The following is a 27450-nucleotide window of genomic DNA, read 5'->3' on the forward strand; positions in this document are numbered from 1 at the left end:
GTTGTGCGTCAGCAATGGAATGGAAATATGTTGTAACAGGCTAGGACGATATAAAGGTAGGATAAATTGTCCGGCACTTCAAGATTGGTTGAAAATTAAATGAAAGAAAATACTGTAAATTGAGAAATTTTGCTTTCTTCTCTTCAAAAATGTAAGCATAATTCTCTATTTTTATCATCAATTTGGGGTCGTTAAGTCGTTTCCTTTTCATCATGCAATACCATTTGCACAGCTTTTAAAGGGTATGCAATGACCCCCTTTGATTGGACAGGATTGAAATCGGCTGTGGTGATGTCCACACCAGCACAGGGATTGATTTCAAGGCATAACAACGATGGTCACTTGTCAACTGTTTGCGAATTTATTGTATGGTATTGCTCTCTGATGAACAACAACATACATCAGCCTAAAACATGTAAGCTGAAACAAATAGTTACAGATAGTATATTCACTGTAGTGCTTGCTGCATGGCTGTAACACCATGCTCATGTGCCCCTTAGTAATTTGATCATTTTTTCCACACAATTGCCATTGCTACATTTGTCAAAAGAAGGGACATGTAGCTACCAGTAATTGTTTTCCCAATGAGTTTCTATCTATACAAACGTGTAAATGTTGCAATTTAAAAAATACATTTTAACTAGTTTTTCTCTTTCAGTCAATGAGAGATGCAAATTTTGACTGCTCATTGCAAACACGAGTGGTTGCAGTTTTATTTAAGTCCTGTAGATGTCGGGAGCGTACATTCAAACTGTCAGCAATTGTCAAAACAAATCAAGGAGAGAACACATTTACGATGTCTGTGGACAACAAATGCTGTTGCTGAAAAGTACACTGACAACAAAATGATGTTTTTTTTTTCTTTGTATTTTTTTTTTTTACCTTTTGTCCATATTGAGATATTTGTATCTGAAATAGATACAAGATGTCTTGTTTGAAGACATTATTCAGAGAGAATCTGTTTCTCTATATATGTTTTATTTAGAGTGAAATCACATCTGGGACCTAAAATGTCAGCAATTCAGCAAATTATTTTCAAGGTGGGATGTTTGTGCCGGGTTAGACTGTGGTCTTGTTTCAACAACTTTAACATTCTTAATCTGGAAAAGGAAAAAAAATGCATAAAAGCAAGTGGATTATTTTCCATGAAATGTTGGCACAGTACTCTTGCTGATTAGTCTATCCACGCACCAACAACAGAACATGTCAAAGCGCATCATCGCTGCAAAAATAGCTTTAATGAGCTTGGGGGGGGGGCTTTCATACTAAATAGAGTTTGAGATAGCAGACGGTCTGCGGGAGAGAACAACTTCCTAAAACAAATGTGCAGCTCAAGCTAAACACCATTACCTTCTGTCACCTGGCTCAGATCCCAGCTTGCAGTCACAGCAAACAACATGAAAATCATCAGAAACCGTCAAAGAAAGTGACTGCTCCCAAAGTGGCTCACACCGATGAGAAGCCCTTACTTTTGGATTATGGCTCATCGTGCAGGTGAATAAAGCACATCAGCAAAAAAGGGGGTCAGGTACCCAGATATTGTACTCGGGTAGGACGACTGCTAATTTAGACTAAATGAGTGAATAAATAACCTGAGTAAAAGTAAAAAGCAATCCTCCAAATAATTACTTGAGTAAAAGTACTCAGTCAAAACAAATACTCAAGCAATGAGTAATTTAAATCAGCATGAATGTCAAATACATTGAAAATAACTACATACAATCTGAATGGACAAATCCAGACAGTACTGAACAATGGCATTTGATGTAAAACAGTAAATACAGTAGAAATCTTGATAAAATAACAATGAACGAATGCATATATTAACAAACTAAGGCAAATTCAACTCCAGGAAATGGTCTTATACTGTTTTGTTTCCACTTGTTAAACAGCACAATAGGCTAAATAGATTACAAAAACAGGAAGAAGGCTGTAGTCGATATTCAAAGTCTACACACCCTGCTCAATTACCAGGTTTTTGTGATGCAAAAGCAATATATAATTTTAGGACTTTAACCATCGTTAATGTGACATATTTCACACAGTTGAATTGATTATTATTGTTTTTGTTTGTTTGTTTTTGACAGGGGAGGTAAAAAACTGAAAATAAAAATTGAAATGATCATGTACATGGCACCATCGCTAAAAAGATTTTCTGTCTCAAGTGGTCTTTCACATGATTAAAGAAAAAAAAAAAAAACAAACATCCACGCCTCCTGGAAGTGAGGTGGTTAAAATGATCCTCAGTGGCAAGAATCTACCAAGGTTCCTGAAAGCTCTAATGTTGTACAGCTGTCCTGATTCACATGCCCCTGCACCATCACGTGGACATTGAGGACAGTGCGCCTGCATCGGCAGATCGGGGTGCTGGTCCCCCTTGAAAGAAACGGGTACCAGAGGGTGTATTCCATCTGTCTGGGTTTCAAACTCCTCAGCCTCCATGGTAAGGTCTATTCAGGGGTTCAGTGAAGGTGTTTAGGGGGTTTGGTTTGGTGATATCTGTATTATATTTCTGCTTTTTGTAGACGATTTGGTTCTGATTGCCTCAACAAGTTGCTATCTTCATCTCTCACTGGAATGGTTCGTCGCTGAGTGTGAAGCGGCTGGGATGAAAATCAACACCTCCAAATCTGGGACCATAAAGAGTTGAATTCCCTGTCCTCGTCGAGGAAGGAAACCTGTCCAAAGTGGAAGAGTTCCAGTTTCTTGGGGTCTTGCTCATGAGTCAGGGAAAAATGACAGATTGACAGGAGGATGTGTGCAGTGTCTGCTTTGATGTCATCTCTCTTTATCAGTCTGTCGTGATAAAAAAAAGGAGCTGGGCCAAAAGATAAAGTTCTCAATTTACTGGTCGATCTATGTTGCTACTCTCGCTTATGGCCATGACCTGTGGGCGGTGTCCGAAAGAACAAGATTGTGGATGCAAGCGGTCGAAAGGAATTTCCTCCAATGGGGGGGGGGGGGGGGTATGCTTACCCTGATGGAAGGGGTGAGACGCTCGGTCATCTGGGAGGAGCTCAGAGTCAAGCTATTGCTCTTCCACATTGAGAGAAGTCCAATGAGCATCTGGTTAGGATGACCCCCACACTCCTTGCTGCCACCCTGGTGAGGTGTTCCGGGCACGTCCCACTGGGAGGACGCCCTGGGGATGACCCAGGACATGTTGGAGGGACTATGTCTTCCAGCTGTCCTTGGAACACCTCAGGATCCCCTGGATGAGGTGGATGAAGTGGCTGGGGAGAGGGAAGTCTGGTCTTCGCTGTTTGAGCTATTTACCTTGACCTGACCTTTGATTAAGTGAAGGAAAATGGAAGGATGGATACATAATAGTCAAATAAATCTAGCTCCAAAAGGGCACATTCCTCTTTTACGTGGCATGTGGCTGACTTCACAAGTAACCAATTACATTCAAACTCAAATGGGAGTCCACACATACCTGGCCTGCTGCCACTATTTCCTTTTTTTTAAGTGCCCTCAAAGACATCCATGTCTTACAGAAACATTTTGTGCTTTACTCACTAATATGAGTGAATGACGAAACTGTTGACAAGACTTATTGACATGGTTTGTGTGTATGTCTGTGTACATGCGAGTGCATGTTTGCATGTTTGAGTTAGCACAAAGATGCATGTTTTACAGTTACTTATGACCATGAAACAGCTAATGTTGTACAGCTAAAATAATCACCAAAGGCAAGGTGTCCAGCAAGATGTCTTCTCAAGTGTGGGTTGAAATAATCTGAGTTTGGGTGGTGTGACAAGGTCGTTTGGGTACAGTATGTTCATGCAGTACAGCAAGCCTCTGAGCCACTGTATTCTGAAATTTCATTTTGTGCTGCTAATTCTCCCCAATCCACTGCATGCCTTGATGGATCCTGCAGTTGCAATGTGTCAACACTCATCTGACATCCTGCATGATGCTCTGGATTGAGAGTCGGGCTGGAGAGCCAGAGACAATCAGGTTGTCCTTGAAATCCCGATGGAAAGAAAATGGACCTTCCTCGCTTGCTATCTCATCTCGCTATTTTGAAGCAATCACCTTGTCTCTCGTTAGGACAAAATAAGTGGGTTTATTTCAGAAATGCCACGGAACATTATCACAAAAGATAGACAATCATTATTATTTTTTTTTTGTGCTCACGTATTCCCGATTCATGCATTATTAGAAGCAATCAAGTAACAGCTTGCTGCATATGTAAGGACGTCTCCTGCTTTCTCAGCCAACACAAACGCGTAAGCAGATGGTATCATCATGCTGAAAATGAATCTTTTGCAACCTTTGGTGTATTCTTGTTCACATGAATATTTCACACATTCTATTTCTGTGTCACGATCAAGCCAGCGCCACAATACAAAATATCCAACAACTCTGAGCAGGATGCTACGTGACCAAAATATATAGAAGTAATATTTTAATTAAACATGAAGGTCCTTCTCACAGATGAATGACAAAGTTGCTCAGAAAAAAAGATAAATAGTTATTAAAATTTTAAAACACTGGCCTCACCATGTGCTTGTGCTGGAATATGATCTTATGAAATGTTTATTTGTCATAAAACATACCGGCAACTGATTTATAAAGTAAGTTTTGGCCCATTTGAGACAGCGCACATGGATTATTGAACAAAATACAAACAATTCCACTTCACATCACCAATGGATTCACAAATTATTCACCATTACTCATGTTGAGGAGAGTAATAGTAAGTAATATCTACAGTTCTGCACTCAGCGCTTCAAAATATACCTTCATTTCTAATATTTCTTAAAAATGAGTTAAGTTTCAATTGAATTGTATAGACTTGAATTTTAATTTGAAGAGGGGAGTGTACAATGTATTGTATAGCTACATACTCATACACTGTATAAGTGTTGGGATTCATGTGAAAGCAGTTTAAATTAAACAATAAAGGTTTGAGTTTAAGAAAAATGCAAAGAAATTCAATTTGCCTAATATTCATCTTTCTTGACTTAACTATAAACACCGAACAAATGTGATTTTTCATCCCATTTTAATCTTGAAGGTGCAGGGTTACCAATGCATTTCAGTGAATGTAAATTAAGGGCACTACTGTAATTTCTGAACTACAAGCCACACTTGATTGTAATAAGCCGCACGTGCCCACATTGAAATATGAGATATTTACAAAGAAAGACGTTACACAGAAAAAGTCTTCAGTTTTAATAATATACCGTAGCTTTTCAGTGCCTGGGACGCATCAGTAAAACAGCAGCAATACGGTAGTAACATAACACTAACAGGGCTGGGTACAAAAAACATACCGGTAAAAGTCACTGAGATGCGGCAGTAACACAGCAGCAAAACGGTTCAGGCTACCTGCTTCTATTACCTCTGAAAGCTTTTTTCGTCTTTTTACATTGCTCCAGTTCTTTCCGCTGCCGTTTCCAGCGTCTCACCATCGATCATGCAGCAGCTCTGTTTATTTCTTTATCGGCCAGCTCGATTGCTTTTAACTGGAAAGCTGCGTCATACGCATTTCTTCTTGCATTAGCCACGATGAGTGTCTGTTCATGCTAATTTTATTCATGCACAAAGCGCGAAGTTACATTAAACCTGTGTCTTCCTCGACACATGTATTCCACCTGTCTCACTCAACTTTTATTTTCGAGCGCCTCTGGCGAACGTTAAAAGGTGCATAAATTAATTGCATCATTGCATAAGCCGCAGGGTTGAAAGCGTGTGACAAAAGACGCGGTTTATAGTCCAGAAATTACGGTATAAGGATTTTGAGGTCAACTAACATTTTGAAACATTACTATTATATTCAGAATTTAACTCTCCTCTTCAAATATCCAAAACACAAGAGAGCCATCTTCCTTTATTATTTTTTTTTAGTTTTATTGTGTAAATGCACATTCACAAGGGAATCAACAAAGATAAAACAAAGGGGAAAATGATCACAATGACATACATCTAACAAATTGCCATAAAAAAAAGTTTTCCCGACTGTTTTATTTTTTAGAAACTGTTTATAGGTTTTACCAAACTAACAATAACATTTTCTTCCTTTTTGACTTTCATGACAATTAGCAATACCAAAATGTTAGTTAAATGGTTAATGTAATATTTTAGTATAATTATAGCTAAAATGTTGCTTAAAACATTACCGTATAGTAGTTGAAAGTTGGAGTTGTAGTGCAATTCAAATTAGTGACAACCTGAGGTTTTTCCCAGCACCAATGGTCTGCTGACCACGATTTGAGTACATTGCTTTAGTGCTTGGTAAGTCACTGTCAGTCAAACTCAGTCATTTTCATCTCATCCAAACATACACACACACAAAAAAACCCATGTTTGTTTGTATCAACAGAAAAACTCCGTCCACTTCACGCTGCTTTATGCACCAGGGGGGCTGTGTAATGCAAAAGAAACACAGAGTGACTCGTTGTGTAGACTGAAGGACAAAGAAATGTGATGACAGCGGCAAAGTCTTTAAGCACCTTAGAGTCAAGTATTTCTGGAAAACAAGACAAATACACAGTGAGTAGAATGATCCCTTTTGAAAATCCTGCATGTAATCTGAATGGGAGAGGAGTTTCATCAGTTGAATTGACACCCCCTTCAAAATGCACCCACAAGCTTGTTGTGGAAATGAATTTGTGAAGGCATTTGGCAAATGGATGTATGGACGATTCAAAATATACAGTTTATATACTGAATAGGGCTTGTGCACCTATGTCATAAAATCACATGGCTTTTGTTTACGTCGCCATATTACCAGTCGAGCAAAGCATTGTTCAATGCTAAGTCGGTTGGAGACGACATGGAAACATGTCTTACAGCATGACGCCCAGAGTCTTGTCTGATACCGTCAGACATTTAGAAGGTGGAAATAAACGCTGCTAAATAAAAAAATAGATAAACTCGGCATAGAGGAGCCGTATTTAATGCCGAAGTCGATGTTTTCACCGAGAAGAAATTGGACCGTTAATTCACTTCCACTTGTCTTGACCAACTGGATATACACATGGATCTGATGAGTAAGTCATTGAGATTTGGACAGAAAAGTTTGGAAGTGTATAAAAGTCTGGACGCATACGAATACTTTGCTGCTGGATTTGTTCTCATCAGGAATAAATCCCACATAGTGATGGTTTTGACGGTTTGTTAACGAGGAAGTGTGTTCGACGACACATTAACCTTTGCCGGAATCCATCGATCTTCTCAGCTACTATTCAATACAAATACCAATATTTAAATAAATAACCAATGGTTTTACACAAACTCTCATTCATTAACTATGATTGGAAAAAAAAAGAGGATAGAGTCGTCTCCATGGAATGTACATGGAAGCCATTATGGCCACACTTAACCTCCATAAACCTCTGCGACAGACCGTTTTTTTTAATACCCATTGTTTTCAAATGAGCCAATTTGGCATTATAAATACTTTTTGGTAATTTGAGATTGAGAAGAATAATTCAGACCTGAAATGAAGCGACGGCTACACAAGAGAGTGTGTATTTTGGTTGGGCACCATCATCCATCATGTTTAATTGCTGAAATCCATGGATATTTTTTGGTCTTTTCACATGGTATTCCATATAATGATCTCTTTGTCTCATGTGTTGTGACCACCAACAGCACAACAGGTCTCCGGTATTGGAAATATTCTCCTCCGGTCAATGTCTCCCTCAATCTTGAGCAGCTCTGTTTGACCGGCAATATGGCGCCGTGAAAATGGTGACGTCGACACTGAGCTGGTGACGAGCTCTAGACTGAGAAACAATTTGGTGGCTCAGAGTAAATCTTAACTGATGCCTACTCAGACGACATTAAAATTTGGGTGCAGGGTATAATGCAATTTTGTATATTTTTAGATGTTAAAAGGTCAGTTGCCCTACTTTTAAAGGGAATGAGAGGAGCCACTTGACAGAAGTTGACTTTAAACGCTCCTACAGTTCACATTACACTACACATTCCACCCACTCTCACATGCAATTTTACAAAATTTCCAACACTGGTCTGGCGCAGAGTCTAGAGAGTTAAAAAAGTCAGTATGCACTTACAAGTGTAATTTTTTTTTTAATCAACAGATGTTTCATTCTAGAATACAGAAGGTACATTGTATTCTATTGAAATGCGTATTCATGCAAATATCTTTATTTCTATAGTTTTCTCTTAAACAACATTGCATACATACCACGCTGTTCTTGTGACCAATGATGGTAACTGAAAGCATCCTCTTGGAGCAGATTTTTGTGTTTTACATTGTCCTAAAAGAAAACAATTACAAAACCTCATGTTACAATGCAATTCTCTAGAGCAGACTCTCAAGCAATGTGTACTCTATGTTGTAAATTTACCCTACGTATCTTGCCTGCCATATAAAAGTAGACATTATCTTCCATGAACATAAAAAAATCTTTGTTACTGATCTCGTACTGAAGTGGTATGGAAAACTGACGGCTGGATGTTGTATCATGACGGTGTACCTAATGTATTAACTAGTGTTTTCCAGGCACTGAACTACAGTTACATTGCTACAAAATCACTTTAGATTGACAGAAATATTGCCACAAATCCTTTATAACGGATTGATGTTTGCTCCCAATAAAGCTGCAGCTCTGTAAAGATTGTTTTAATACATTGCGTTTCTCACAGGACTGCTATATTGTCTTTTAATGGGCCATCAGAGTTGTAAAAGCGGCTCTGTAGGAAGTTTAAAAATTTGCATTTCAAGCCTGCAGGATGAAACACAAAGTGGGCTCGTCCTCTTGTAAATGTTGCTCGTAACACACATCTTTTAAAGCGCATTTAACTGTTTTCTGATGATGTTTTTTATTTACATTTTCAGCGCACGCTGAATGAAAACAAATGGAAACATGAGCTTCATTAATTGGGAAATGATTTAACATTCAAAGATATGAGCTGAACCTATTATTTATGTTTAGTACCGGTGTATATAAATGTAAATAACCACTGAGGCATCCTTCCACAATGATATGCATGCGGATGTTAGTTTTATTGTGTTCTTTTATTGTTTTATAGTCTGCCTAAATGCATCCGCTCACCTGTTTTACAACCCCTACGCCTTGACCACCACAAGGCTTTTATAACCTAAAATAAAGCAAACAGAGGTTTTATTTAGCATAAAAAAATCACAACATGGTAAAACCTTACATGCATGCATTTAAGAAGTCACTGCATGACATCACTGTGAAAAAAGTAAACCAATTTAATGTAAAGGCCTGGATTTTAATGAATTATAGGTTTGAACTTAGGGTTTTAGAACATTATTTTAGTGTTGTTTATCATCATTTATAAAACTGCAGCCTTTATATGCATCTAATTAGAAGAACTTTTAAAACAGCCGGAATGTTTATTCTGTGTAGGTTTACTTTTTTGTTAGTGGATGTTAGATTTCAACGTTAAACAGTTTTTTAATTACCTGTTTAGAGTTTAACTGGACAGCGTCAATGATGTTATGATGTTTAAAAGATGCATTGCTAGATCTCTAACTCAATGACAGGAAATAGAAAAAAAAAACATTAGCAGAGACACAGAAGACTATGCAGGTTAAAAAAAATATAATTTGTCACCCAGAAATTCCTTTGAGAAGTATATTGGAATTGCTCTTTTTACACGTCGTATTAATGTTTAAAATGACACAATACAACGGGACTTCTTACCTCTTTAACAGCATATAATTCTGTGTGAGTCTGTTTACTGTTGTCAAACCTCACAAGAAAAAACATCAATTCCTACATAAGGAAGTTATCATATAAGACTGAAGCACATTTAAATGATGAAGAGGATCGCTTAGTTGGTTGTTAATGCAATAGGTTAGTGGAAATCATGCAAATGTTTCATTTTAGATCAGCATGACATTTTTCAAGTGTAACTAACTGAAAAAAAAAACGATTTAGAAAATCTTACACACGGTGTTGGGGTTTATATTTGTTTTTATTAAATACTCTATGTACAAGGACAGATTGGACAAAGAATAAAAGCATTAATTGTAAAGTACACACTGTACATTCCTTGACTGATTCCAACCACACAGGGAAAAACTGCTGATGAATCACATCAAATGAAATAAACGTGATTAGGCCTAAAGTTAGTCTACCAGATCAAGTCCTATTTAACATGACATCTTCAGATATAGAAAACCCGGATCGGGGGTCATTTGCAGTTGATTTCCATTTTTTCCTTGATTGACTTTGTCCTTCCTAATATTTTTGGAAAACCATGCAATTGCTTACAGTGATCACAAACCTGAAGTTACAAAATTGACGCTACCTTCGCAAACTAAAACCGCTGTACAGAGGTCATATTTGTTTTTCATGAAGCTTGAGGGTGGATTTAAATTCTTCTTAATGAGTGGCGAGTCACAGAAGAAAAATTGTGTGCCTTTTGTTAAACTGGTGGTGTTTGATTATCGTGTGAGAAGACAAACAAACAAATAAACGAATAAATAAAAACTTTTCACATAATTTGTAACAAAAATTTGTCTTTTTTTTGCATTTCTGTACAAAGCATTTCCCCCACTTATTATATATTTAATGCAGAGGATTTCAAAGTGTTTTCAATGTGGCCAAACTAAAACCCACTACAAGATTTTTCAAGATTTAAAAAAAAAATAACATGGGGGTTATGACACCCGAATAACTAATAAGTGCGCCCTGTGCACATGCCACTTATTTTTCAGTATTATTTTTTTTTTTTACAATTTTCATCAATAATAAATCCATCTAATCGCTTTAACACACTGATTTTCCAAATTTAAAAGTATCATGTTTTACCAAACCAACTCTGTTAGCGCTATCGTGCCTCAGTAAACATGTGAAATATGAATTAAAATTCTGCATGCTTTCCTGAGTTCCTGCTGTTTTTCTGCTTGAAATCAGGTCATTTGAATTTAGTGAGGTTATCTATATCACGAGCGAAGTTCTCCGCCAACCTCTGCGCTCCTAAACCAGCGCTGTCAACATAACAAACGCTGGTGTGGTCACGAGTCAACCGATCAGAGGAAAGGAAGTGGTCTTAACCAAATATGGACAAACAGTGTAGCTCTCACGGAGGCCTTTTCTGGACACTCGTGTGACAAAACCATTGTTTTTTGTTTTTTTTATTAATTAAATCAAGAATTTTATATGAAGTCCATGTTAGGGAGTCAGTTTATAAAGGCCTAAATAACCAAAATATTGGACCTTTCATTTATGAAGTGTTCTACTCTCCCCGGATTTGCCCTGAATATATTGCTCAACAGTTTTTGTCTTTATTTTTCTCACACTGTCCCATCTCACTTTGAAAAAACACTGCTTTAAGAGATTATCTGAATGGGTTGGACAAACCTTGTTTGAAATAAATATAAAGAGTTAGACATAGTAAATTGCAGGTCACGTGTGGAGCACCTTCAGTATCGACCGTAGGGATGTTTTCTGTAGCCCGCTCTTGTCAGCTGTATAACTGGAGCTTTGAGATTGGGACGGGAATTGGGCCACTCCTCTTCTGGAAAACCAATAAAAACGTCAGAGTTAGTGTGCACAGGTATCACATCCTGTCATGGTGGCTTAATACATGAGCACATTTCATCTTAAGAGATTCTACGGAAAATTATTTTACAAGGACATTGGCCTCTCGAAGCACTGATGTGATTTGATAACCAGCAACTCCTTCCCCCCTTAAAGCCACATTACAAAAAGCCAGCCACCTTTTCTGCATGGCACATTGAACAAGCTTCCAAATAGGAAAACGTTTATGGAGCAGAAAATCAAATCATTGCCCTCTTGGTTTTTGGTCATTAGGATCAACACTCCAGTGTGAATTTGCTTGTGCAAAAAGCTTGCAAAGCCACAGCGACGAGCCCATAGTCCTGCCATCGTGTGACAAGCAGGCCAGTTGTTGTTTTTGTTGAAAAAGGCTGGCGGTCAGAAGGTTTTCTTTTTCTTTTTTTCCCATTCTGGAATGAGCCAACGAGGGCCCACGTCCAAGAGGCAAAACACTCCACCTTCACAATGTGCATCTGTCATTTCCCGGAGCTCCTTTTGGCACGCTGGCTGCAGTCGGAGCCAAAAGGGAATCAGCAGTGACTTCCAAAGAACCTCCCCGCAAAAAACATTACCAAAAGGGGTGAACATCCATCCATCCATCCATCCATCCATCCATCCATCCATCCATCCATCCATCCATCCATCCATCCATCCATCCATTTTCTTAGCCGCTTATCCTCACGATGGTTGTGGGAGTGCTGGACCCTATCCCAGCTGTCAACGGGCAGGAGGCAGTGTAGACTCTGAACCGGTTGGCAGCCAATTGCAGGGCACATGGAGACAAACAGCTGCACTCACAATCACACCTAGGGGCAATTTAGAGTGTCCAATTAATGTTGCATATTTTTAGGATGTGGGAGGAAACTGGAGTGCCTGGAGGAAAGCCACACAAGCACAGGGAGAACATGGAAAGTCCACACAGGCGGGTCCGCGATTGAACCTGGGACCTCAGAAGTGTGATGCCAACGCTTTCTAGCTGATCCACCGTGCCGCCGGGGTGAATATCATAGTTCGATAATTTTTTGGATACAGATAAAGACATTTTCATGCCTTTTAAATTAGTTGATTATCAAAAATTACCACCATTTATTTAGAATCAAAAGTAGTTATTAAATTAAATTAAATCATTTTTTGCTGCACATACAGTACATAGAAGTTAAACCATACAAAATAAAACAGCCCCTTGTGGAAACAATACATAACAAGATAGTTGCTTACCATAGTTGTAGGATTCATCATTTGTTCCTTGTCCATATTCATAGTAATCTAAGACGCTAAATGAGAAGGACATTAACACGTGTTAAGTCATATTATATTGTACTGTACATTTTCACTAGATAGAGCAAGTTAAGAGCTCCTTTTAACATTCCTTTAAAAATAACTGTTGACTGAAGCAAAAAAAACAAGAAAACATTTGGAGACATTTTGCATGTACAAGTTTAACGCTGTGCACGACATGCACCAGTTAACCGCAGACTTTTATGAGAAATGCTAAACGATTGACCCTTGGGTAAATGTCACCTCTTTGACTGATTGCTGTAGTTCTCATCATAAGCCTCGTAGCTGTCGTCGTCGTATTCTCCGCCGTACCCATCGTCGTAGCCCTGTGAAGGGGGACGGTGTGGGTTAAACAGTCGACTCTCTCTACTGACTTATTTCCACTGTAAGCGAAAACAATGACTGCCTAATACTGCAGACATGTCTGTAATGCGGACGGAAACAGGAAAAATGCATGGCCTGTCGCAATTACTGATTACAGTTTGCAGGAAAACATGTTTTGTTTTTTTTATTTGAGGAAAAAAGCGTTTCAGAGGCTTCAATTCCAATGTGGCGCTCACCGACTGATAAGCAGCTATACAGACAACAAGCACAAACACCCACTGACAACTAAGCAAATACAAAACAAGAATGCCTGCTCAGTTTTCTGCCGAACATAAACAATATATTCTTTGACAGGGTCGCCTTCATGTTTTGGTAATGACAAACCCATTCTGTGCTTGTAAAGCTATTAAAATACATATTTTATATTTTTCCAATCCACACAAAGCAATGTTGCTTGTCTTGGAAAAAAAAAGACAAGATACATTTTTAAAGCTTTCAGGGGAGAGTTTTTGAAAACAACGTCCTTATATAACTAGAAAAAAAGTGAGGCACACAAAAGTTAGATAGACCAACATTCACAACAATTTCTCCTCAACTGATCTTAACATTTGTGTTTTTGAAATGTGGGAGGAGGACAGAGAACCTGGAGAACCCTAGAAAAGTACGATATGGGACTCCAAAGAACGGTGAGGCACACATGAAACACCAACAATCCAGGCGCTGCCCATTTTCCCCAGAAGCTTTACTCTGAATTACATCCCTTTCATCCAGTCCCTTGAAAAAAACACTATCAGGAGTGACTCCATGTCCTTCTGTCCCTTAATTAATGAGGCATGGTTCTTTTAGTTCGACGCGCATCTTTAAAAATGAAAGAAATAACACCGGCCCTTTTCTGCAGGCAGGCAGGTAGGAATAAATCAAATGTTAACACAAAGGTTGAGGGTCCTTACCGGGCATAATTAGGACAGCAAGGAGCTGAATGCCCGTAGCAGTGCGCTTCATTATATCTGTTGACAACCTGCTTTTCCCCCGACAGTGACGGATCTCCACGCCGGGCTGCCTCTCAATGCGCCGCCGCAAAGCAGTATGGGAAGGAAAATGAGATTTGCACCGTTTTTGCAGTCTCAGTGAATGGTTGTCGCTCTTCACGCGTTCCACCTTTACAAATGCACTTTTTATTGGGGCATATTCTCATTATTTATTCATGCGGACTGCTCAAATCAAACCCTTATTATCACCTCAAAGGCGTGATAAGCTGAATCAATTTTCCACCTGACTTTCTCAGTTTCATTCTTTGGTGCTGAGGTGAAAGAGGTGAAAATGTGAAAATAAATCAGACATCAGTTGAACAAATTCTTTCTTTTCTCAACAGTGTTTATCATTCCTTCTCACTCTTCTTAGATGGGTGAGTCATGCGTGTGTTTTAATAAACTGAGAAAAGGGATGCACTGAGAATACTGAATTCTAAACTAGATGACAATGCTGGGTGGCATGGTGATACATGTGTAAAGAATTGGCCTCACAGTTCTGAGGACCCGGGTTTAATCCCAGCCCCGCCTGTGTGTAGTTTGCATGTTCTCCCCGTGCCTGCCGTGTCTGTGTGGATTTTCTCCGGGCACTCCGGTTTCCTCCCACATCCCAAAAACATGCAACATTAATTCTTCTTCTTCTTCTTTTCCTTTCGGCTTGTCCCGTTAGGGGTCGCCACAGCGTGTCATCTTTTGCCATCTTAGCCTATCTCCTGCATCTTCCTCTCGAACCCCAACTGCCCTCATGTCTTCCCTCACCACATCCATAAACCTTCTCTTTGGTCTTCCTCTCGCTCTTTTGCCTGGGAGCTCCATCCTCAGCATCCTTCTACCAATATACTCACTCTCTCGCCTCTGAACATGTCCAAACCATCGAAGTCTGCTCTCTCGAATCTTGTCTCCAAAACATCCAGCTTTGGCTGTCCCTCGAATGAGCTCATTTCTAATCCTATCCAACCTGGTCACTCCGAGCGAGAACCTCAACATCTTCATTTCTGCCACCTCCAGTTCAGATTCCTGTTGTTTCTTCAGTGCCACTGTCTCTAATCCGTACATCATGGCCGGCCTCACCACTGTTTTGTAAACTTTGCCCTTCATCCTAGCAGACACTCTTCTGTCACATAACACACCAGACACCTTTCGCCAGCTGTTCCAACCTGCTTGGACCCGTTTCTTCACTTCCTGACCACACTCACCGTTGCTCTGTATTGTTGACCCCAAGTATTTGAAGTCGTCCACCCTCGCTATCTCTTCTCCCTGTAGCCTCACTCTTCCCCCTCCACTTTTCTCATTCACGCACAGATATTCGGTTTTACTTCGGCTAATCTTCATTCCTCTCCTTTCCAGTGCATGTCTCCATCTTTCCAATTGTTCCTCTGCATGCTCCCTGCTTTCACTGCATATCACAATATCATCTGCGAACATCATGGTCCAAGGGGATTCCAGTCTAACCTCATCTGTCAGCCTATCCATTACCACTGCAAACAGGAAGGGGCTCAGAGCTGATCCCTGATGCAGTCCCACCTCCACCTTAAATTCCTCTGTCACACCTAAGGCACACCTCATCATTGTTCTGCTGCCATCATACATGTCCTGTACTATTTTAACATACTTCTCTGCCACACCAGACTTACGCATGCAGTACCACAGTTCCTCTCTTGGTACTCTGTCATAGGCTTTCTCTAGATCCACAAAGACACAATGTAGCTCCTTCTGACCTTCTCTGTAGTTTTCCACGAGCATCCTCAAGGCAAATAATGCATCTGTGGTACTCTTTCTAGGCATGAAACCATACTGTTGCTCGCAGATACTTACTTCTGACCTGAGTCTAGCCTCCACTACTCTTTCCCATAACTTCATTGTGTGGCTCATCAACTTTATTCCTCTATAGTTCCCACAGCTCTGAACATCCCCTTTGTTCTTAAAAATGGGAACTAGAACACTTTTCCTCCATTCTTCAGGCATCTTTTCGCCCGCTAGTATTCTGTTGAATAAGTTGGTCAAAAACTCCACAGCCATCTCTCCAAATTGCTTCCATACCTCTACCGGTATGTCATCAGGACCAACTGCCTTCCCATTTTTCATCCTTTGTAATGCCTTTCTGACTTCCCCCTTAGTAATCATTTCCACTTCCTGGTCCTTCACTCTTGCCTCTTCAACTCTTCCTTCGCTCTCATTTTCTTCATTCATCAACTTCTCAAAGTATTCTTTCCATCTATTTAGCACACTACCGGCACCAGTCAACACATTTCCATCTCTATCCTTAATCAGCCTAACCTGCTGCACATCCTTCCCATCTCTATCTCTCTGTCTGGCCAACCTGTAGAGATCCTTTTCTCCTTCTTTCGTGTCCAACCTGGTGTACATGTCTTCATATGCCTCTTGTTTAGCCTTTGCCACCTCTACCTTTGCCCTACGTCGCATCTCGATGTACTCCTTTCGCCTCTCCTCAGTCCTCTCAGTATCCCACTTCTTCTTCGCTAATCTCTTTCCTTGTATGACTCCCTGTATTTTGGGGTTCCACCACCAAGTCTCCTTCTCCCCTTTCCTACCAGATGACACACCAAGTACTCTCCTGCCTGTCTCTCTGATCACCTTGGCTGTCGTCGTCCAGTCTTCCGGGAGCTTCGGTTGTCCATCGAGAGCCTGTCTCACCTCTTTCCGGAAGGCCGCACAACATTCTTCCTTTCTCAGCTTCCACCACATGGTTCTCTGCTCTACCTTTGTCTTCTTAATCTTCCTACCCACCACCAGAATCATCCTACATACTACCATCCTATGCTGTCGAGCTACACTCTCCCCTACCACTACTTTACAGTCAGTAACCTCCTTCAGATTACATCGTCTGCACAAAATATAATCTACCTGCGTGGTTCTACCGCCGCTCTTGTAGGTCACTATATGTTCCTCCCTGTTCTGGAAACAAGTGTTTTCTACAGCCATCTCCATCCTTTTTGCAAAGTCCACCACCATCTGCCCTTCAAAGTTCATTTCCTGGATGCCGTACTTACCCATCACTTCTTCATCGCCCCTGTTTCCTTTACCAATATGTCCATTACAATCTGCACCAATCACAACTCTCTCGCTGTCTGGGATGCTCAGAACTACTTCATCTAGTTCCTTCCAGAATTTCTCTTTCAACTCTAGGTCACATCCTACCTGTGGTGCATAGCCGCTAACCACATTATACATAACACCCTCAATTTCAAATTTTAGTCTCATCACTCGATCTGATACTCTTTTCACCTCCAAGACATTCTTAGCCAGCTCTTCCTTTAAAATAACCCCTACTCCATTTCTCTTCCCATCTACTCCGTGGTAGAATCATTTAAACCCTGCTCCCAAACTTCTAGCCTTACTAGCTTTCCACCTGCTCTCTTGGATGCACAGAATATCAACCTTTCTCCTAATCATCATGTCAACCAACTCCTGAGCTTTTCCTGTCATAGTCCCAACATTCAAAGTCCCTACACTCAGTTGTAGGCTCTGTGCATTCCTTTTTTTCTTCTGACGCTGGATCCGGTTTCCTCCTCTTCTTTGTCTTCGACCCACAGTAGCTGAATTTCCACCGACGCCCTGCAGGTTAGCAGTGCCGGGGGCGGGCGTTGTTAACCCGGGCCACGACCGATCCGGTATGGGATTCTTTAGATGAACGCTCACATTTGTTTGGCACAGTTTTTACGCCGGATGCCCTTCCTGACGCAACCCTCTGCATTTATCCGGGCTTGGGACCGGCCTACAGATTGCACTGGTTTGTGCCCCCATAGGGCTGCATTAAAAACATGCAACATTAATTGGATACACTAAATTGCCCCTAGGTGTGATTGGGAGTGCGACTGTCATCTGTCTCCATGTGCCCTGCGATTGGCTGGCAACCAGTTCAGGGTGTACCCCGCCTCCTGCCCGTTGACAGCTGGGATAGGCTCCAACACTCCCTGTAACCCTCATGACGATAAGCGGCTAAGAAAATGGATGGATGGATGGTGGATGGATGGATGGATGGATGGATGGATGACTAAGCTGTCCTCAAAAGTGGCCCGAGAAAGTTCTCCCCTTATAGAAAAACACAAATCTGAAGCATCTTTCAGAGAAGAGCAAAACCAGAAGGATTTCTTTCTTCTTATTTCAAAGGGATGTCTTTTGCAACATCCACAGACAGAGCCCCCCCCCCCAAAAAAAAAGCCTACAAAAGCTCTCTGTTTAATCACATTAGTGTTTTTCAACCCTGTTATGGTTAAAGGGCTCACGTTTTGCAGAAGCAGGCAATGAATTCAAAATTTGACCAACAATTTCCACACTAACTACGTTATGAGTGTATAATGTAAATATAATTATAATAATATTAAAACAGGCTTCTTTATTTTTTTAGCTATTGAGTTTTCTATGAATGTAATCACTGTTTAAAAGCATCTTTGTATATATTGAAAAAAAAAAACATTTTTAACGATGAACTTGACCTACGTTTTAATTTTTTTCACCCACACTTCACTGGACATATCTTGAATACTTTACATATTGTGTTTATCCAATTGAAAAATGATTTACATTTTACTATCTTTATTTTAGATGCATTTTAATGTACAGTTCTTTACTGGGCCTCATGCTTTCTTTATACTTTTTTTTTGAATATCCATATTGACACATTTATATTATACTGTAGAGTTAATACTAGTGTTAAGCGTTCTACAATTAATTGATTGAACAGATATTAAACATCCACACACACGCTCGGGTTTTTATGATATACAGGAAACATATATATATAGATATAAATACACACACACACACACACACACCACACACACACACACGCACGCACGCACACACACGGACACACACACACACACACGTGCACGTACGCACGCACACACACATATATAATATGTAAACAAATCTGAAAAAAACCATTTCATACACAGAATGAGTTCTGATATTTAACATGAAAATAACAATTCCTACTTGAAATGTTTATTTTTGTTAACTATAATGTTGCTATACAAAATAATAATAATAATAACAGTGGACAACTGGTTATCACATGTGCCTCACATTTCTGAGGATCGGGGTTCCAATCCGGTCTCACCTATGTGGCATTCCCATGCCTTTCCTATGCCCGCGTGGGTTTTCTTTGTGTACTCCAATTCCCTCCCACATCCTAAAATCATGCATAGTAGGTTGACGGAAGACACTAAATCTCTCTTAAGTGCGAATGTGAGTGGGAATAATTGTTTCATTATACAATACTGTATATTCCTTGCAATTGGCCGGCGACCATTTCAGGGTGTACCGCGTCTCCCGCCTGAGAATAGCCGGGATAGGCTCCAGCATGGCTGCGACCCAACTGGGGGAAAGTGGTATGGAAAAGATAGATTGATAATAACATTATATTTTTATATGTTAGACTTAGGTCGCATATTGAGTACATCAGTAATAGTATATCCCATATTGTTGTAGCGTACTATGATGGAGGAAAAAATATTGCTAATTCATCTTAACACCAAAAACATCAGTGGATTGCTGAAACAGTTAGTGAGGTGTTATCTCTGGAAACCAGGCCTCCTTTGACTGGATAAGAGATCTGCATTAGAAGCACTTTCATATCATAGCAAAAATTGAATTTTACATCTTAGTGCAGATGACAGACTGAGGTACAAAAGTGGAAAATGCCAGCCCACATCAAAGTGATTGAATATTGAGTTGAATACCAAAACGCAAAACTGAATGCAAACACCAACTTTTGGTTGACCATTATTTTTTTTTCTTTGTGTGTGGTAAGGACTGTTTCTAAGCATGCACATACTGTTGGTTCAAAGTTTACTGTAATGAGTACTATATTTGCCCAACTGGATTAACTCACTTTTATGTCACTCAGATCATGTTGGTTTGCATGCAATAGAGTGATGTGCAAAAGGATGGTGACCAGTCCAGGGTGGACCCCACATATCATAGAAATTCAGCTCTCCTACTACCCTTACGAAGATAAGCACATACAAAATAGATGGCCGCATGGACAATAGCATGATGTCTGTTGATAACATGAGTACTGTACATATATATTCTGGAGTGCCACAGTCACTTTTGTTGTGGGCAATATTGTAGTTACGGTACCCCTCAGAGGGCCGTTATGACCGTGAAACCGTCAAAATCTTTAATTGCTTCATCATATTTATGCATGAAATTTAAGAACTAGCTTTGAAATTAGAAATCAAGGGTAATTGGTTCTTCAACTATTGTTGCTGTTTGTTAACAAAAATGCTCACAATATTTCAACGGTACCATTTATTTATTTTACTACAAATTCGAACAAGAATCATGGAAGTTGACACATAATTTGCCTTCACGGGCCGCATAAAATCATGTGGTGGGCCAGATCTGGACCCCGGGCCTTAAGTTTGACACATGTGCTCTCTCGCATATAGCACTTAATTATTCATCACTTCTTTTGTAAGACTATGCTGCAAATAATGTCACTGTGACAGTGGAGTTGATTTTGGCATTTAGCCCCCAGCCCACACTCAGCCTATTGGAGTAATGCCCTTCATTCATGATTGTGTTCTTTTGAGCACCAGAATGATGCTTTCTGTCATTTAACTACATGATGGTGCCACAGGGTTAATTAATCCTGAATCGTGTCTTGAGGGGATTTGTGTGATAAACACTCAATCAACATAAAGGTGAAAACTGTGAGGGGCATGGCCAAACCACTGCCCTGGGCGGTACCACCTCTGACAGCTGTCACACAGTTGGGTTACATTTTGGACACTAATTGACCAAGCATTTAACTGGTGAATGTGTCATCAGCATTTGGCAGTTCATTGCATATGCTTTACTCCATCCTGGGATACTCTGCTACTGTGCGTAAGTTCGCACGTTTAGTGTACAGCATTCCTTTGTCACAGAGAGCCTGTGCCTCTTTAGTTTGACCACGTCGTGTCCATGTTTCTAAGTTTGCCTCGTAGTCATCGGACCTTGTGGACGTTTTTGGATCTTGCTTGTTGCCTAATGTTTTTGTGCTTCCACCTGTTTTGGACTGCCTTTTCGTATTTGACCTCCTTCTAGAATAAAACCACACTTTATCTCATGACCTTGCCTCAGAGTCCTGCATTTGGATCCGCCCTCGAGCCGCTTGCTCATGACAGAAAACATCACACGATCATTTATTCACAAACGGTCGTGTAATTACATGCATAAATACATATATAGATTATGTATTGGTTGTGAATATGAAATATAATTTTGTCCGCGAATCAGAAGTTTACCGAATGACCCATGAGTATGTGGAATGGAAGTAAAACACAATGTCCATGGTGGTCATCGTCTTCGTAGTGAATATTTCTGACCATTTTTGTGTATTCTTTGAACTACAGATTCTTTCAAAAGTTCAGACAACCTCTATGTCTATGATAAATAAAATATAAAGGTACAAAAATGAGAATACTGCCGCTAAGTTTATGGAGACTGTAGCTGTGTCCCAAACTGTTAGTGAAACAATACAATCCATCAGGTTAAATATCAGCACAAATCAGCAAAATGATAAAATGATAATCCATCTGAAGGCAACTAGGGAAAACTCCATTACCAGTTGACCAAAAAACTGTTGAGAAAACTGTTCAGAACCTGAAACCATCAACCAGCTGTCTTGACTCAATACCATCTGACTTTTTAAAACTTTTGGGAAGTCAGTGATTGCTGATTTGCAGCAAATATTTGAACAGTTCAGACGCAAAAGCACATATATTCATTTTTGTTGTTTCTGTAGATTCTTTGATGTATATAATATATATTTTTTAAAATATAGAAATGTATATAATAAATACATAGATATGTAGATTCTTTGATAATATATTTAATTTTTTATAATATATAAATGTATATAATAAATATATATAATATATAAATCAAAGAATCTACAGAAACAACAAAAATGGATATATCTGCCGCTTCAGCACGAGCTGTGCGGGTGTCCACGCAGGTGCGCTGTTTGGAAGGTGCACACCTGCGCCTCATGCAGCCTGATTATGCTGTGGATTTATATGACCGCGATGACGACTGGCCTGCGCCAGTTCGTATGATCTTCATGTCCCGTTCGTGTGCTCCGGTATCCCTGATTGAACCTGCGTGTACCGACCTTCGTCCGTTCTCCGACCAACCTTTTAAGCCTGACTCCTTTGATACTTCTGCCTGCGTTGATTGTTCCCCTGTGTACCGACTCCTGCCTGTCCGCTCATCTGCTCTCTTCGTCCGACGTCCCAACTACCGCTGGTGCACCGGACTGCCTGCTCGATCCCCTACCTCTGCATATAATAAACGTGTCTCCTTGAACTACCTTGCATCTTCCGAGTCCTGCATTCGGGTCCTACTCTTGTTCCGATGGGACGTGACAGAACGATCTGGCCAGAACGAACCCAGCAGGAAAGATCCGGCATCGCCGGGACGGACGCAAGGTAGACCGTCTGCCGGAGGACCAAGCCTGTCCAATCCGGGTAGGCTCCCTGACGTCCTCCGCTTCCGTGTCTTATGCTCCGCCAGCGAGGTATGAATACGTCCCGAACACGACCCGTCCGGCTCCTCATATTCTTCTGGACTCTGATTTTTCGGAATATGAGGAGGACCGTGATTTGTATGACCGGCTGCCTGAGTACGACTCCGATGACTTTGATTTTGAATCTCTTTGCCCGGCTTTTCATCCCAGTCAGTTTGTTTCACCTCTCTGCGTTTCCAGCACCCGAACGTCTTCGCCCTGTAGGTCCAAGTACACCAATCTGTACGAGGGAACCCGCTTGGCCATCTACCCGGGACCTCCGCGTGGCGGCCAGAGGAGACGCCCCGGCCGGGCGCTCCCTTGTGCCTCCCGCTGCGCGGCAACTAAGACATCGTCCTCCCACTCCTCGCCGGCAACGGCGAAGCCCGCAGACCCGCAGCTGGTGGCGAAGCTTCCAGCCCAGAGGGAGGAGGAGCCGCCAAATCACGAGGCGTTCTACCGTGACATGCGGGCGGAGATAGAGAGAGTCGAATTGGCGGCTCTCACGGCCCAGGTCCGGCAAGGATGGGCGAACCAGCCGAGCTACTCTGACGTCGCAACGGCGACGGACTCGTTGCTGATGCCTGCTCAGGTTCACGTTGCCGTGGAAACCGACCCGCCCCCCCTTGCCAAGTGCACGCCGCAGTGGGAACGGACTTGCCACCTCAAGTGCACGTCGGAGTGGGTACGGACTCGCCACCTCGCCAAGCGCACGAAGCTGTGGAAACTGACCCGCCTCCTCGCCATTACCACGTCGAGGTTTTGCTGTTCCGAGCAGAGTTCACGCGGCAGTCGGAACTCACCCGCTCCCGAGACACGCCCACGTGTCATTTTCGACTGACTCTCTGCCGACTCTTGTTCATGTTGCCCTGGAAACGGATTTGCCACTGCGCCACGCCCACGTTGCTGTTTCAACGGATGCACTGCAAGCTCACATGGCAGTGGGGACCGACCCGATGCCGCCTCACGTTGCTGTCCAGGAGGTGGCGACGTCTCCACAGCCGCTTCTCGTCCGTGCTCTGGAGTGGCAGTGGCGACCGGCCCGCGGCCGCTCCACACTCCTGCTTCGTCGGCGACCATCCCGCGGACGCTCCACACTCCTGCTCTGTCGGCAACGAGCACGCCCATACGTTCACGTCCAGGAGGTGGCGACGGTGACACTGACGCTGCCTTCTCACGTTGCTGTCCAGGAGGGGGCGATGGTGTCGCCGCCTTCTCACGTTGCCGTCCAGGAGGGGGCAATGGTGTCGCCGCCTTCTCACGTTGCCGTCCAGGAGGGGGCGATGGTGTCGCCGCCTTCTCACGTTGCCGTCCAGGAGGGGGCGATGGTGTCGCCGCCTTCTCACGTTGCCGTCCAGGAGGGGGCGATGGTGTCGCCGCCTTCTCACGTTGCCGTCCAGGAGGGGGCGATGGTGTCGCCGCGTTCTCACGTTGCTGTCCAGGAGGGGGCGATGGTGTCGCCGCCTTCTCACGTTGCCGTCCAGGAGGGGGCGATGGTGTCGCCGCCTTCTCACGTTCCTGTCCAGGAGGGGGCGATGGTGTCGCCGCCTTCTCACGTTCCTGTCCAGGAGGGGGCGATGGTGTCGCCGCTTCTCACGTTCCTGTCCAGGAGGGGGCGATGGTGTCGCCGCCTTCTCACGTTCCTGTCCAGGAGGGGGCGATGGTGTCGCCGCCTTCTCACGTTCGTGTCCAGGAGGAGCTGGGGACTTCTGTGGAGCCACCCTGGAGCTGGAGAGACTTCAGGATGGTGGCGGTCATGGCTCTGGTCCTTCTCTCCATCATCCTATTCGCTCCAGATGGCTCCCAGCCGCTTCATGACCTGGCCTCGTTGGTGACCAATCCACGGCTGCCTACTGACCAAGCCTCGGTGGCGACCAATCCCTGGTCGTCTTGCAACGACGGTGTAGGAGGTTCTCGTCCGGAGCAGTGGCCTGCCTCGTTCTGGTTCCTGCTTCACCGTTTGGTTCCTCACAGAGGTCGTCCGTCCGAATCGCCCCTTGGGGACCCTGGTGCTTGGCGTCCGGGTCGTCCTCCTGACCTGTCCACCCGGACGCCATGTGTTTGGTGGCCTGGATGGCCACCAGACTGGGGTTCGGGGGGGGGGCGTGCCCTCCTCCGGACACCCCATCCGCCCACCCCTGCCTGTGTTAATTATTGTCTGTTTTTTCGTTTAGGCACGTCTGGGAGCCGTGCCTTTGAGGGGGGGGGGGGTACTGTCATGATCCTGCCGCTTCAGCACGAGCTGTGCGGGTGTCCGCGCAGTTGCGCTGATTGGAAGGTGCACACCTGCGCCTCATGCAGCCTGATTATGCTGTGGATTTATATGACCGCGATGACAACTGGCCGGCGCCAGTTCGTATGATCTTCATGTCCCGTTCGTGTGCTCCGGTATCCCTGATCGAACCTGTGTGTACCGACCTTCGCATGTTCTCCGACCAACCTTGTAAGCCTGACTCCTTTGATACTTCTGCCTGCGTTGATTGTTCCCCTGTGTACCGACTCCTGCCTGTCCGCTCATCTGCTCTCTTCGTCCGACGTCCCAACTACCGCTGGTGCACCAGACTGCCTGCTCGATCCCCTACCTCTGCATATAATAAACGTGTCTCTTCTTGAACTACCTTGCGTCTTCCGAGTTCCTGCATTTGGGTCCTACTCTCGTTCCGATGGGACGTGACAATATCTGCTTTTGCGTATGAACTCTTCAATTCCTTACTTCAGTCTGGCGAGTTTCCTCAAGCTTAAGCGTCTTCTAAAAAAACTGAGCGCCGGATGCTTCCCTGTTAGCAAGCTAGAGACTCATCTCGAATCTCCCTTTCATACCCAAGATTGAGAAAGTTATTTTGAATCAACTCAGAATTTTCAGACCCACTCTCTCTCTCTCTCTCTCTCTCCTCTCTCTCTCTCTCTCTCTCTCTCTATATATATATATATATATATATATATATATATAAACGGATATTGGTGCCCGCACTTTAAAGCTCCACTCATACAAATGGTGTCTTTGTTTTTTCCATCTGGCAGATGAAGTGCTACCAGCAATCTTGCAGCACGGTGATATTTCTGGTACAAAGATATCGAGCAAGAATATAGAGTTCATAAATTATGAAGTGGCACAGACACATAATAACCGCTAGCATCCTTATAGTTTCTGTGGAAGTTTTAAATCAATAATACCCTCAATAGGTACCATTATGGACACAATATCACTTTTAGGAGACAGAATGAGACTTTGACAGTATCTATCAGTCAACGGCCTCTGGAGAAATTGACACAATATCCACATAAGGTTCATTTTTGCAGAGCCAAACCTGAACCTCCTGGACCATTGTTGTTTCATCAGCTTGTTCAAAGTCAGATGTTGGCATGATGGTGTCCCTAAACTCAGTCATTGTGGGTAAGAATACACAACTGTTACAAAAAGAGATCTTTCAGCGCTCAAAGAAAACTGTGTAATGTTGAAAAAAAATAAAATACAAATCCAGCCAAAGTAAGATACGGGAGGATAAAATGTTCAAGACAAACTCATCTTCTTCCTGTAATCCCCTGGTCTCTGTGCTCTCAACCTCTTTTCTAACCTCCAATTACAAAGAGAAGAAACGTCGCCGTTATTTTATTTATTTTTTTTTACTTTGCAGGCTTTACATCAGAACTCAATTTGGTTTGGTAATGAGACTGCGCTTGTGCATCTCCCTATGCAGACAGCCCAATCTTCACATGCCACCACACAGGGGGGGGGGGGGGGGGGGCTCTTCTTAGCAGGGAGCCTTGGATGGGCTCGAATGGTGAAAGTCTATTTAGTTTATCTTTGGGTGGAACTTTGTGATCACTTTGATATCTAACACGACCTTGAGATAATCCCCAAATCCACAGACAGTTTCACATTTGAATTGAACTGGTTTTGGGTGTTCTTCAGTATTCTTTTAAATGTTGTGAACAACCACTAGTTCAAGTGAGATGAGATTTCTTCCAAACAGGTGTTCAGAATTTGGTTAATACATATGGCAAATGCACCTACTTTCCACTGACCCTTTGCTTATTACAGGAATTATTTTCACACCCACCTGGAGTAAGTGAAAATAGTGAATATACAAAGACGAAATTAAACAACTTTTTAATTTTTTAAAATATTTTAAACAAATTCTAACTTATTAAGATTTAAACATATTGTAACACACCATTTAGAAACTTTGTAAATGTACTTTGTTTTTGAAAAGAATAAAAAAAATTGCAAGCATAAAATGTGTAGAAAATACTGTACGTAATTTAATACATGTGTCTGTGAGTGTGTTTTTTTAATTGCCTGCTTGACCTAAATTTTCCAAATCATGATATTGTCCCAATTTTCCCACCTCCACATGGCACATAAAAATCATCACATTAATGGTTGGTAGAGCTAGTCTGAGTTACAGTTCAACAACACTTACTATCAGCTCTACTTTTTACTTTGAGCAAAGAGGATTAGACTCACATATTCGTCGTATGAGTCATGTGTGCCGGTTAACTGCCGGTACCCTCCGAGTACCGCTCCCGCTGCTCCTCTGGATCTCGGGGTTTGAGCCTCCCTGGTTAAAACTGATGCAGCAAGCTTGCTGTGTGTTGCGGCAGCCGTCCCTCGAGGCGTTACTGTGCTCCTTCCTGTGTTCCTGCGGGCCCTGCACAAAGCATGCAAGCAAGTAGAAGAGCTTGGCATTGATTTGCCTTGGGAATACTACCCTGCAAGTTCTGTGAACAAATAGCGGTGGAATTCGTTAAATTGGTTCTATGACTGCTTTTTGTCCAGGCG

At 42.3% G+C, this 27450-nt stretch overlaps 1 protein-coding gene across 5 annotated transcripts in view; it reads right to left on the bottom strand.

The window, feature by feature from the left end:
- Positions 1-5888: 5888 nt before the first annotated feature.
- khdrbs2 (KH domain containing, RNA binding, signal transduction associated 2) overlaps positions 5889-27450 on the bottom strand; it is a 57924-nt gene continuing 36362 nt past the window's right edge. Inside the window, exons 6-15 of one of the 5 annotated variants that reach the window (XM_061836914.1) lie at positions 27136-27319; positions 13038-13120; positions 12735-12790; positions 11379-11475; positions 9654-9702; positions 9413-9478; positions 9036-9081; positions 8165-8237; positions 6462-6478; positions 5889-6373 (exon numbers count right to left, since the gene is read on the bottom strand). In XM_061836914.1, the coding sequence (XP_061692898.1) occupies positions 11381-11475; positions 12735-12790; positions 13038-13120; positions 27136-27319 (418 nt within the window). In that variant the 3' untranslated portion in view covers positions 5889-6373; positions 6462-6478; positions 8165-8237; ... (2 more) ...; positions 9654-9702; positions 11379-11380. Of the gene's footprint in view, positions 6374-6461; positions 6479-8164; positions 8238-9035; positions 9082-9412; positions 11476-12734; positions 12791-13037; positions 13121-27135; positions 27320-27450 lie in introns of all 5 variants that reach the window. The other 4 variants (XM_061836911.1, XM_061836915.1, XM_061836910.1 and 1 more) reach the window with 4 other exon arrangements.

The sequence above is a fragment of the Syngnathoides biaculeatus genome, chromosome 12 (genome assembly GCF_019802595.1).
Source record: "Syngnathoides biaculeatus isolate LvHL_M chromosome 12, ASM1980259v1, whole genome shotgun sequence".
NCBI lineage: Eukaryota > Metazoa > Chordata > Actinopteri > Syngnathiformes > Syngnathidae > Syngnathoides > Syngnathoides biaculeatus.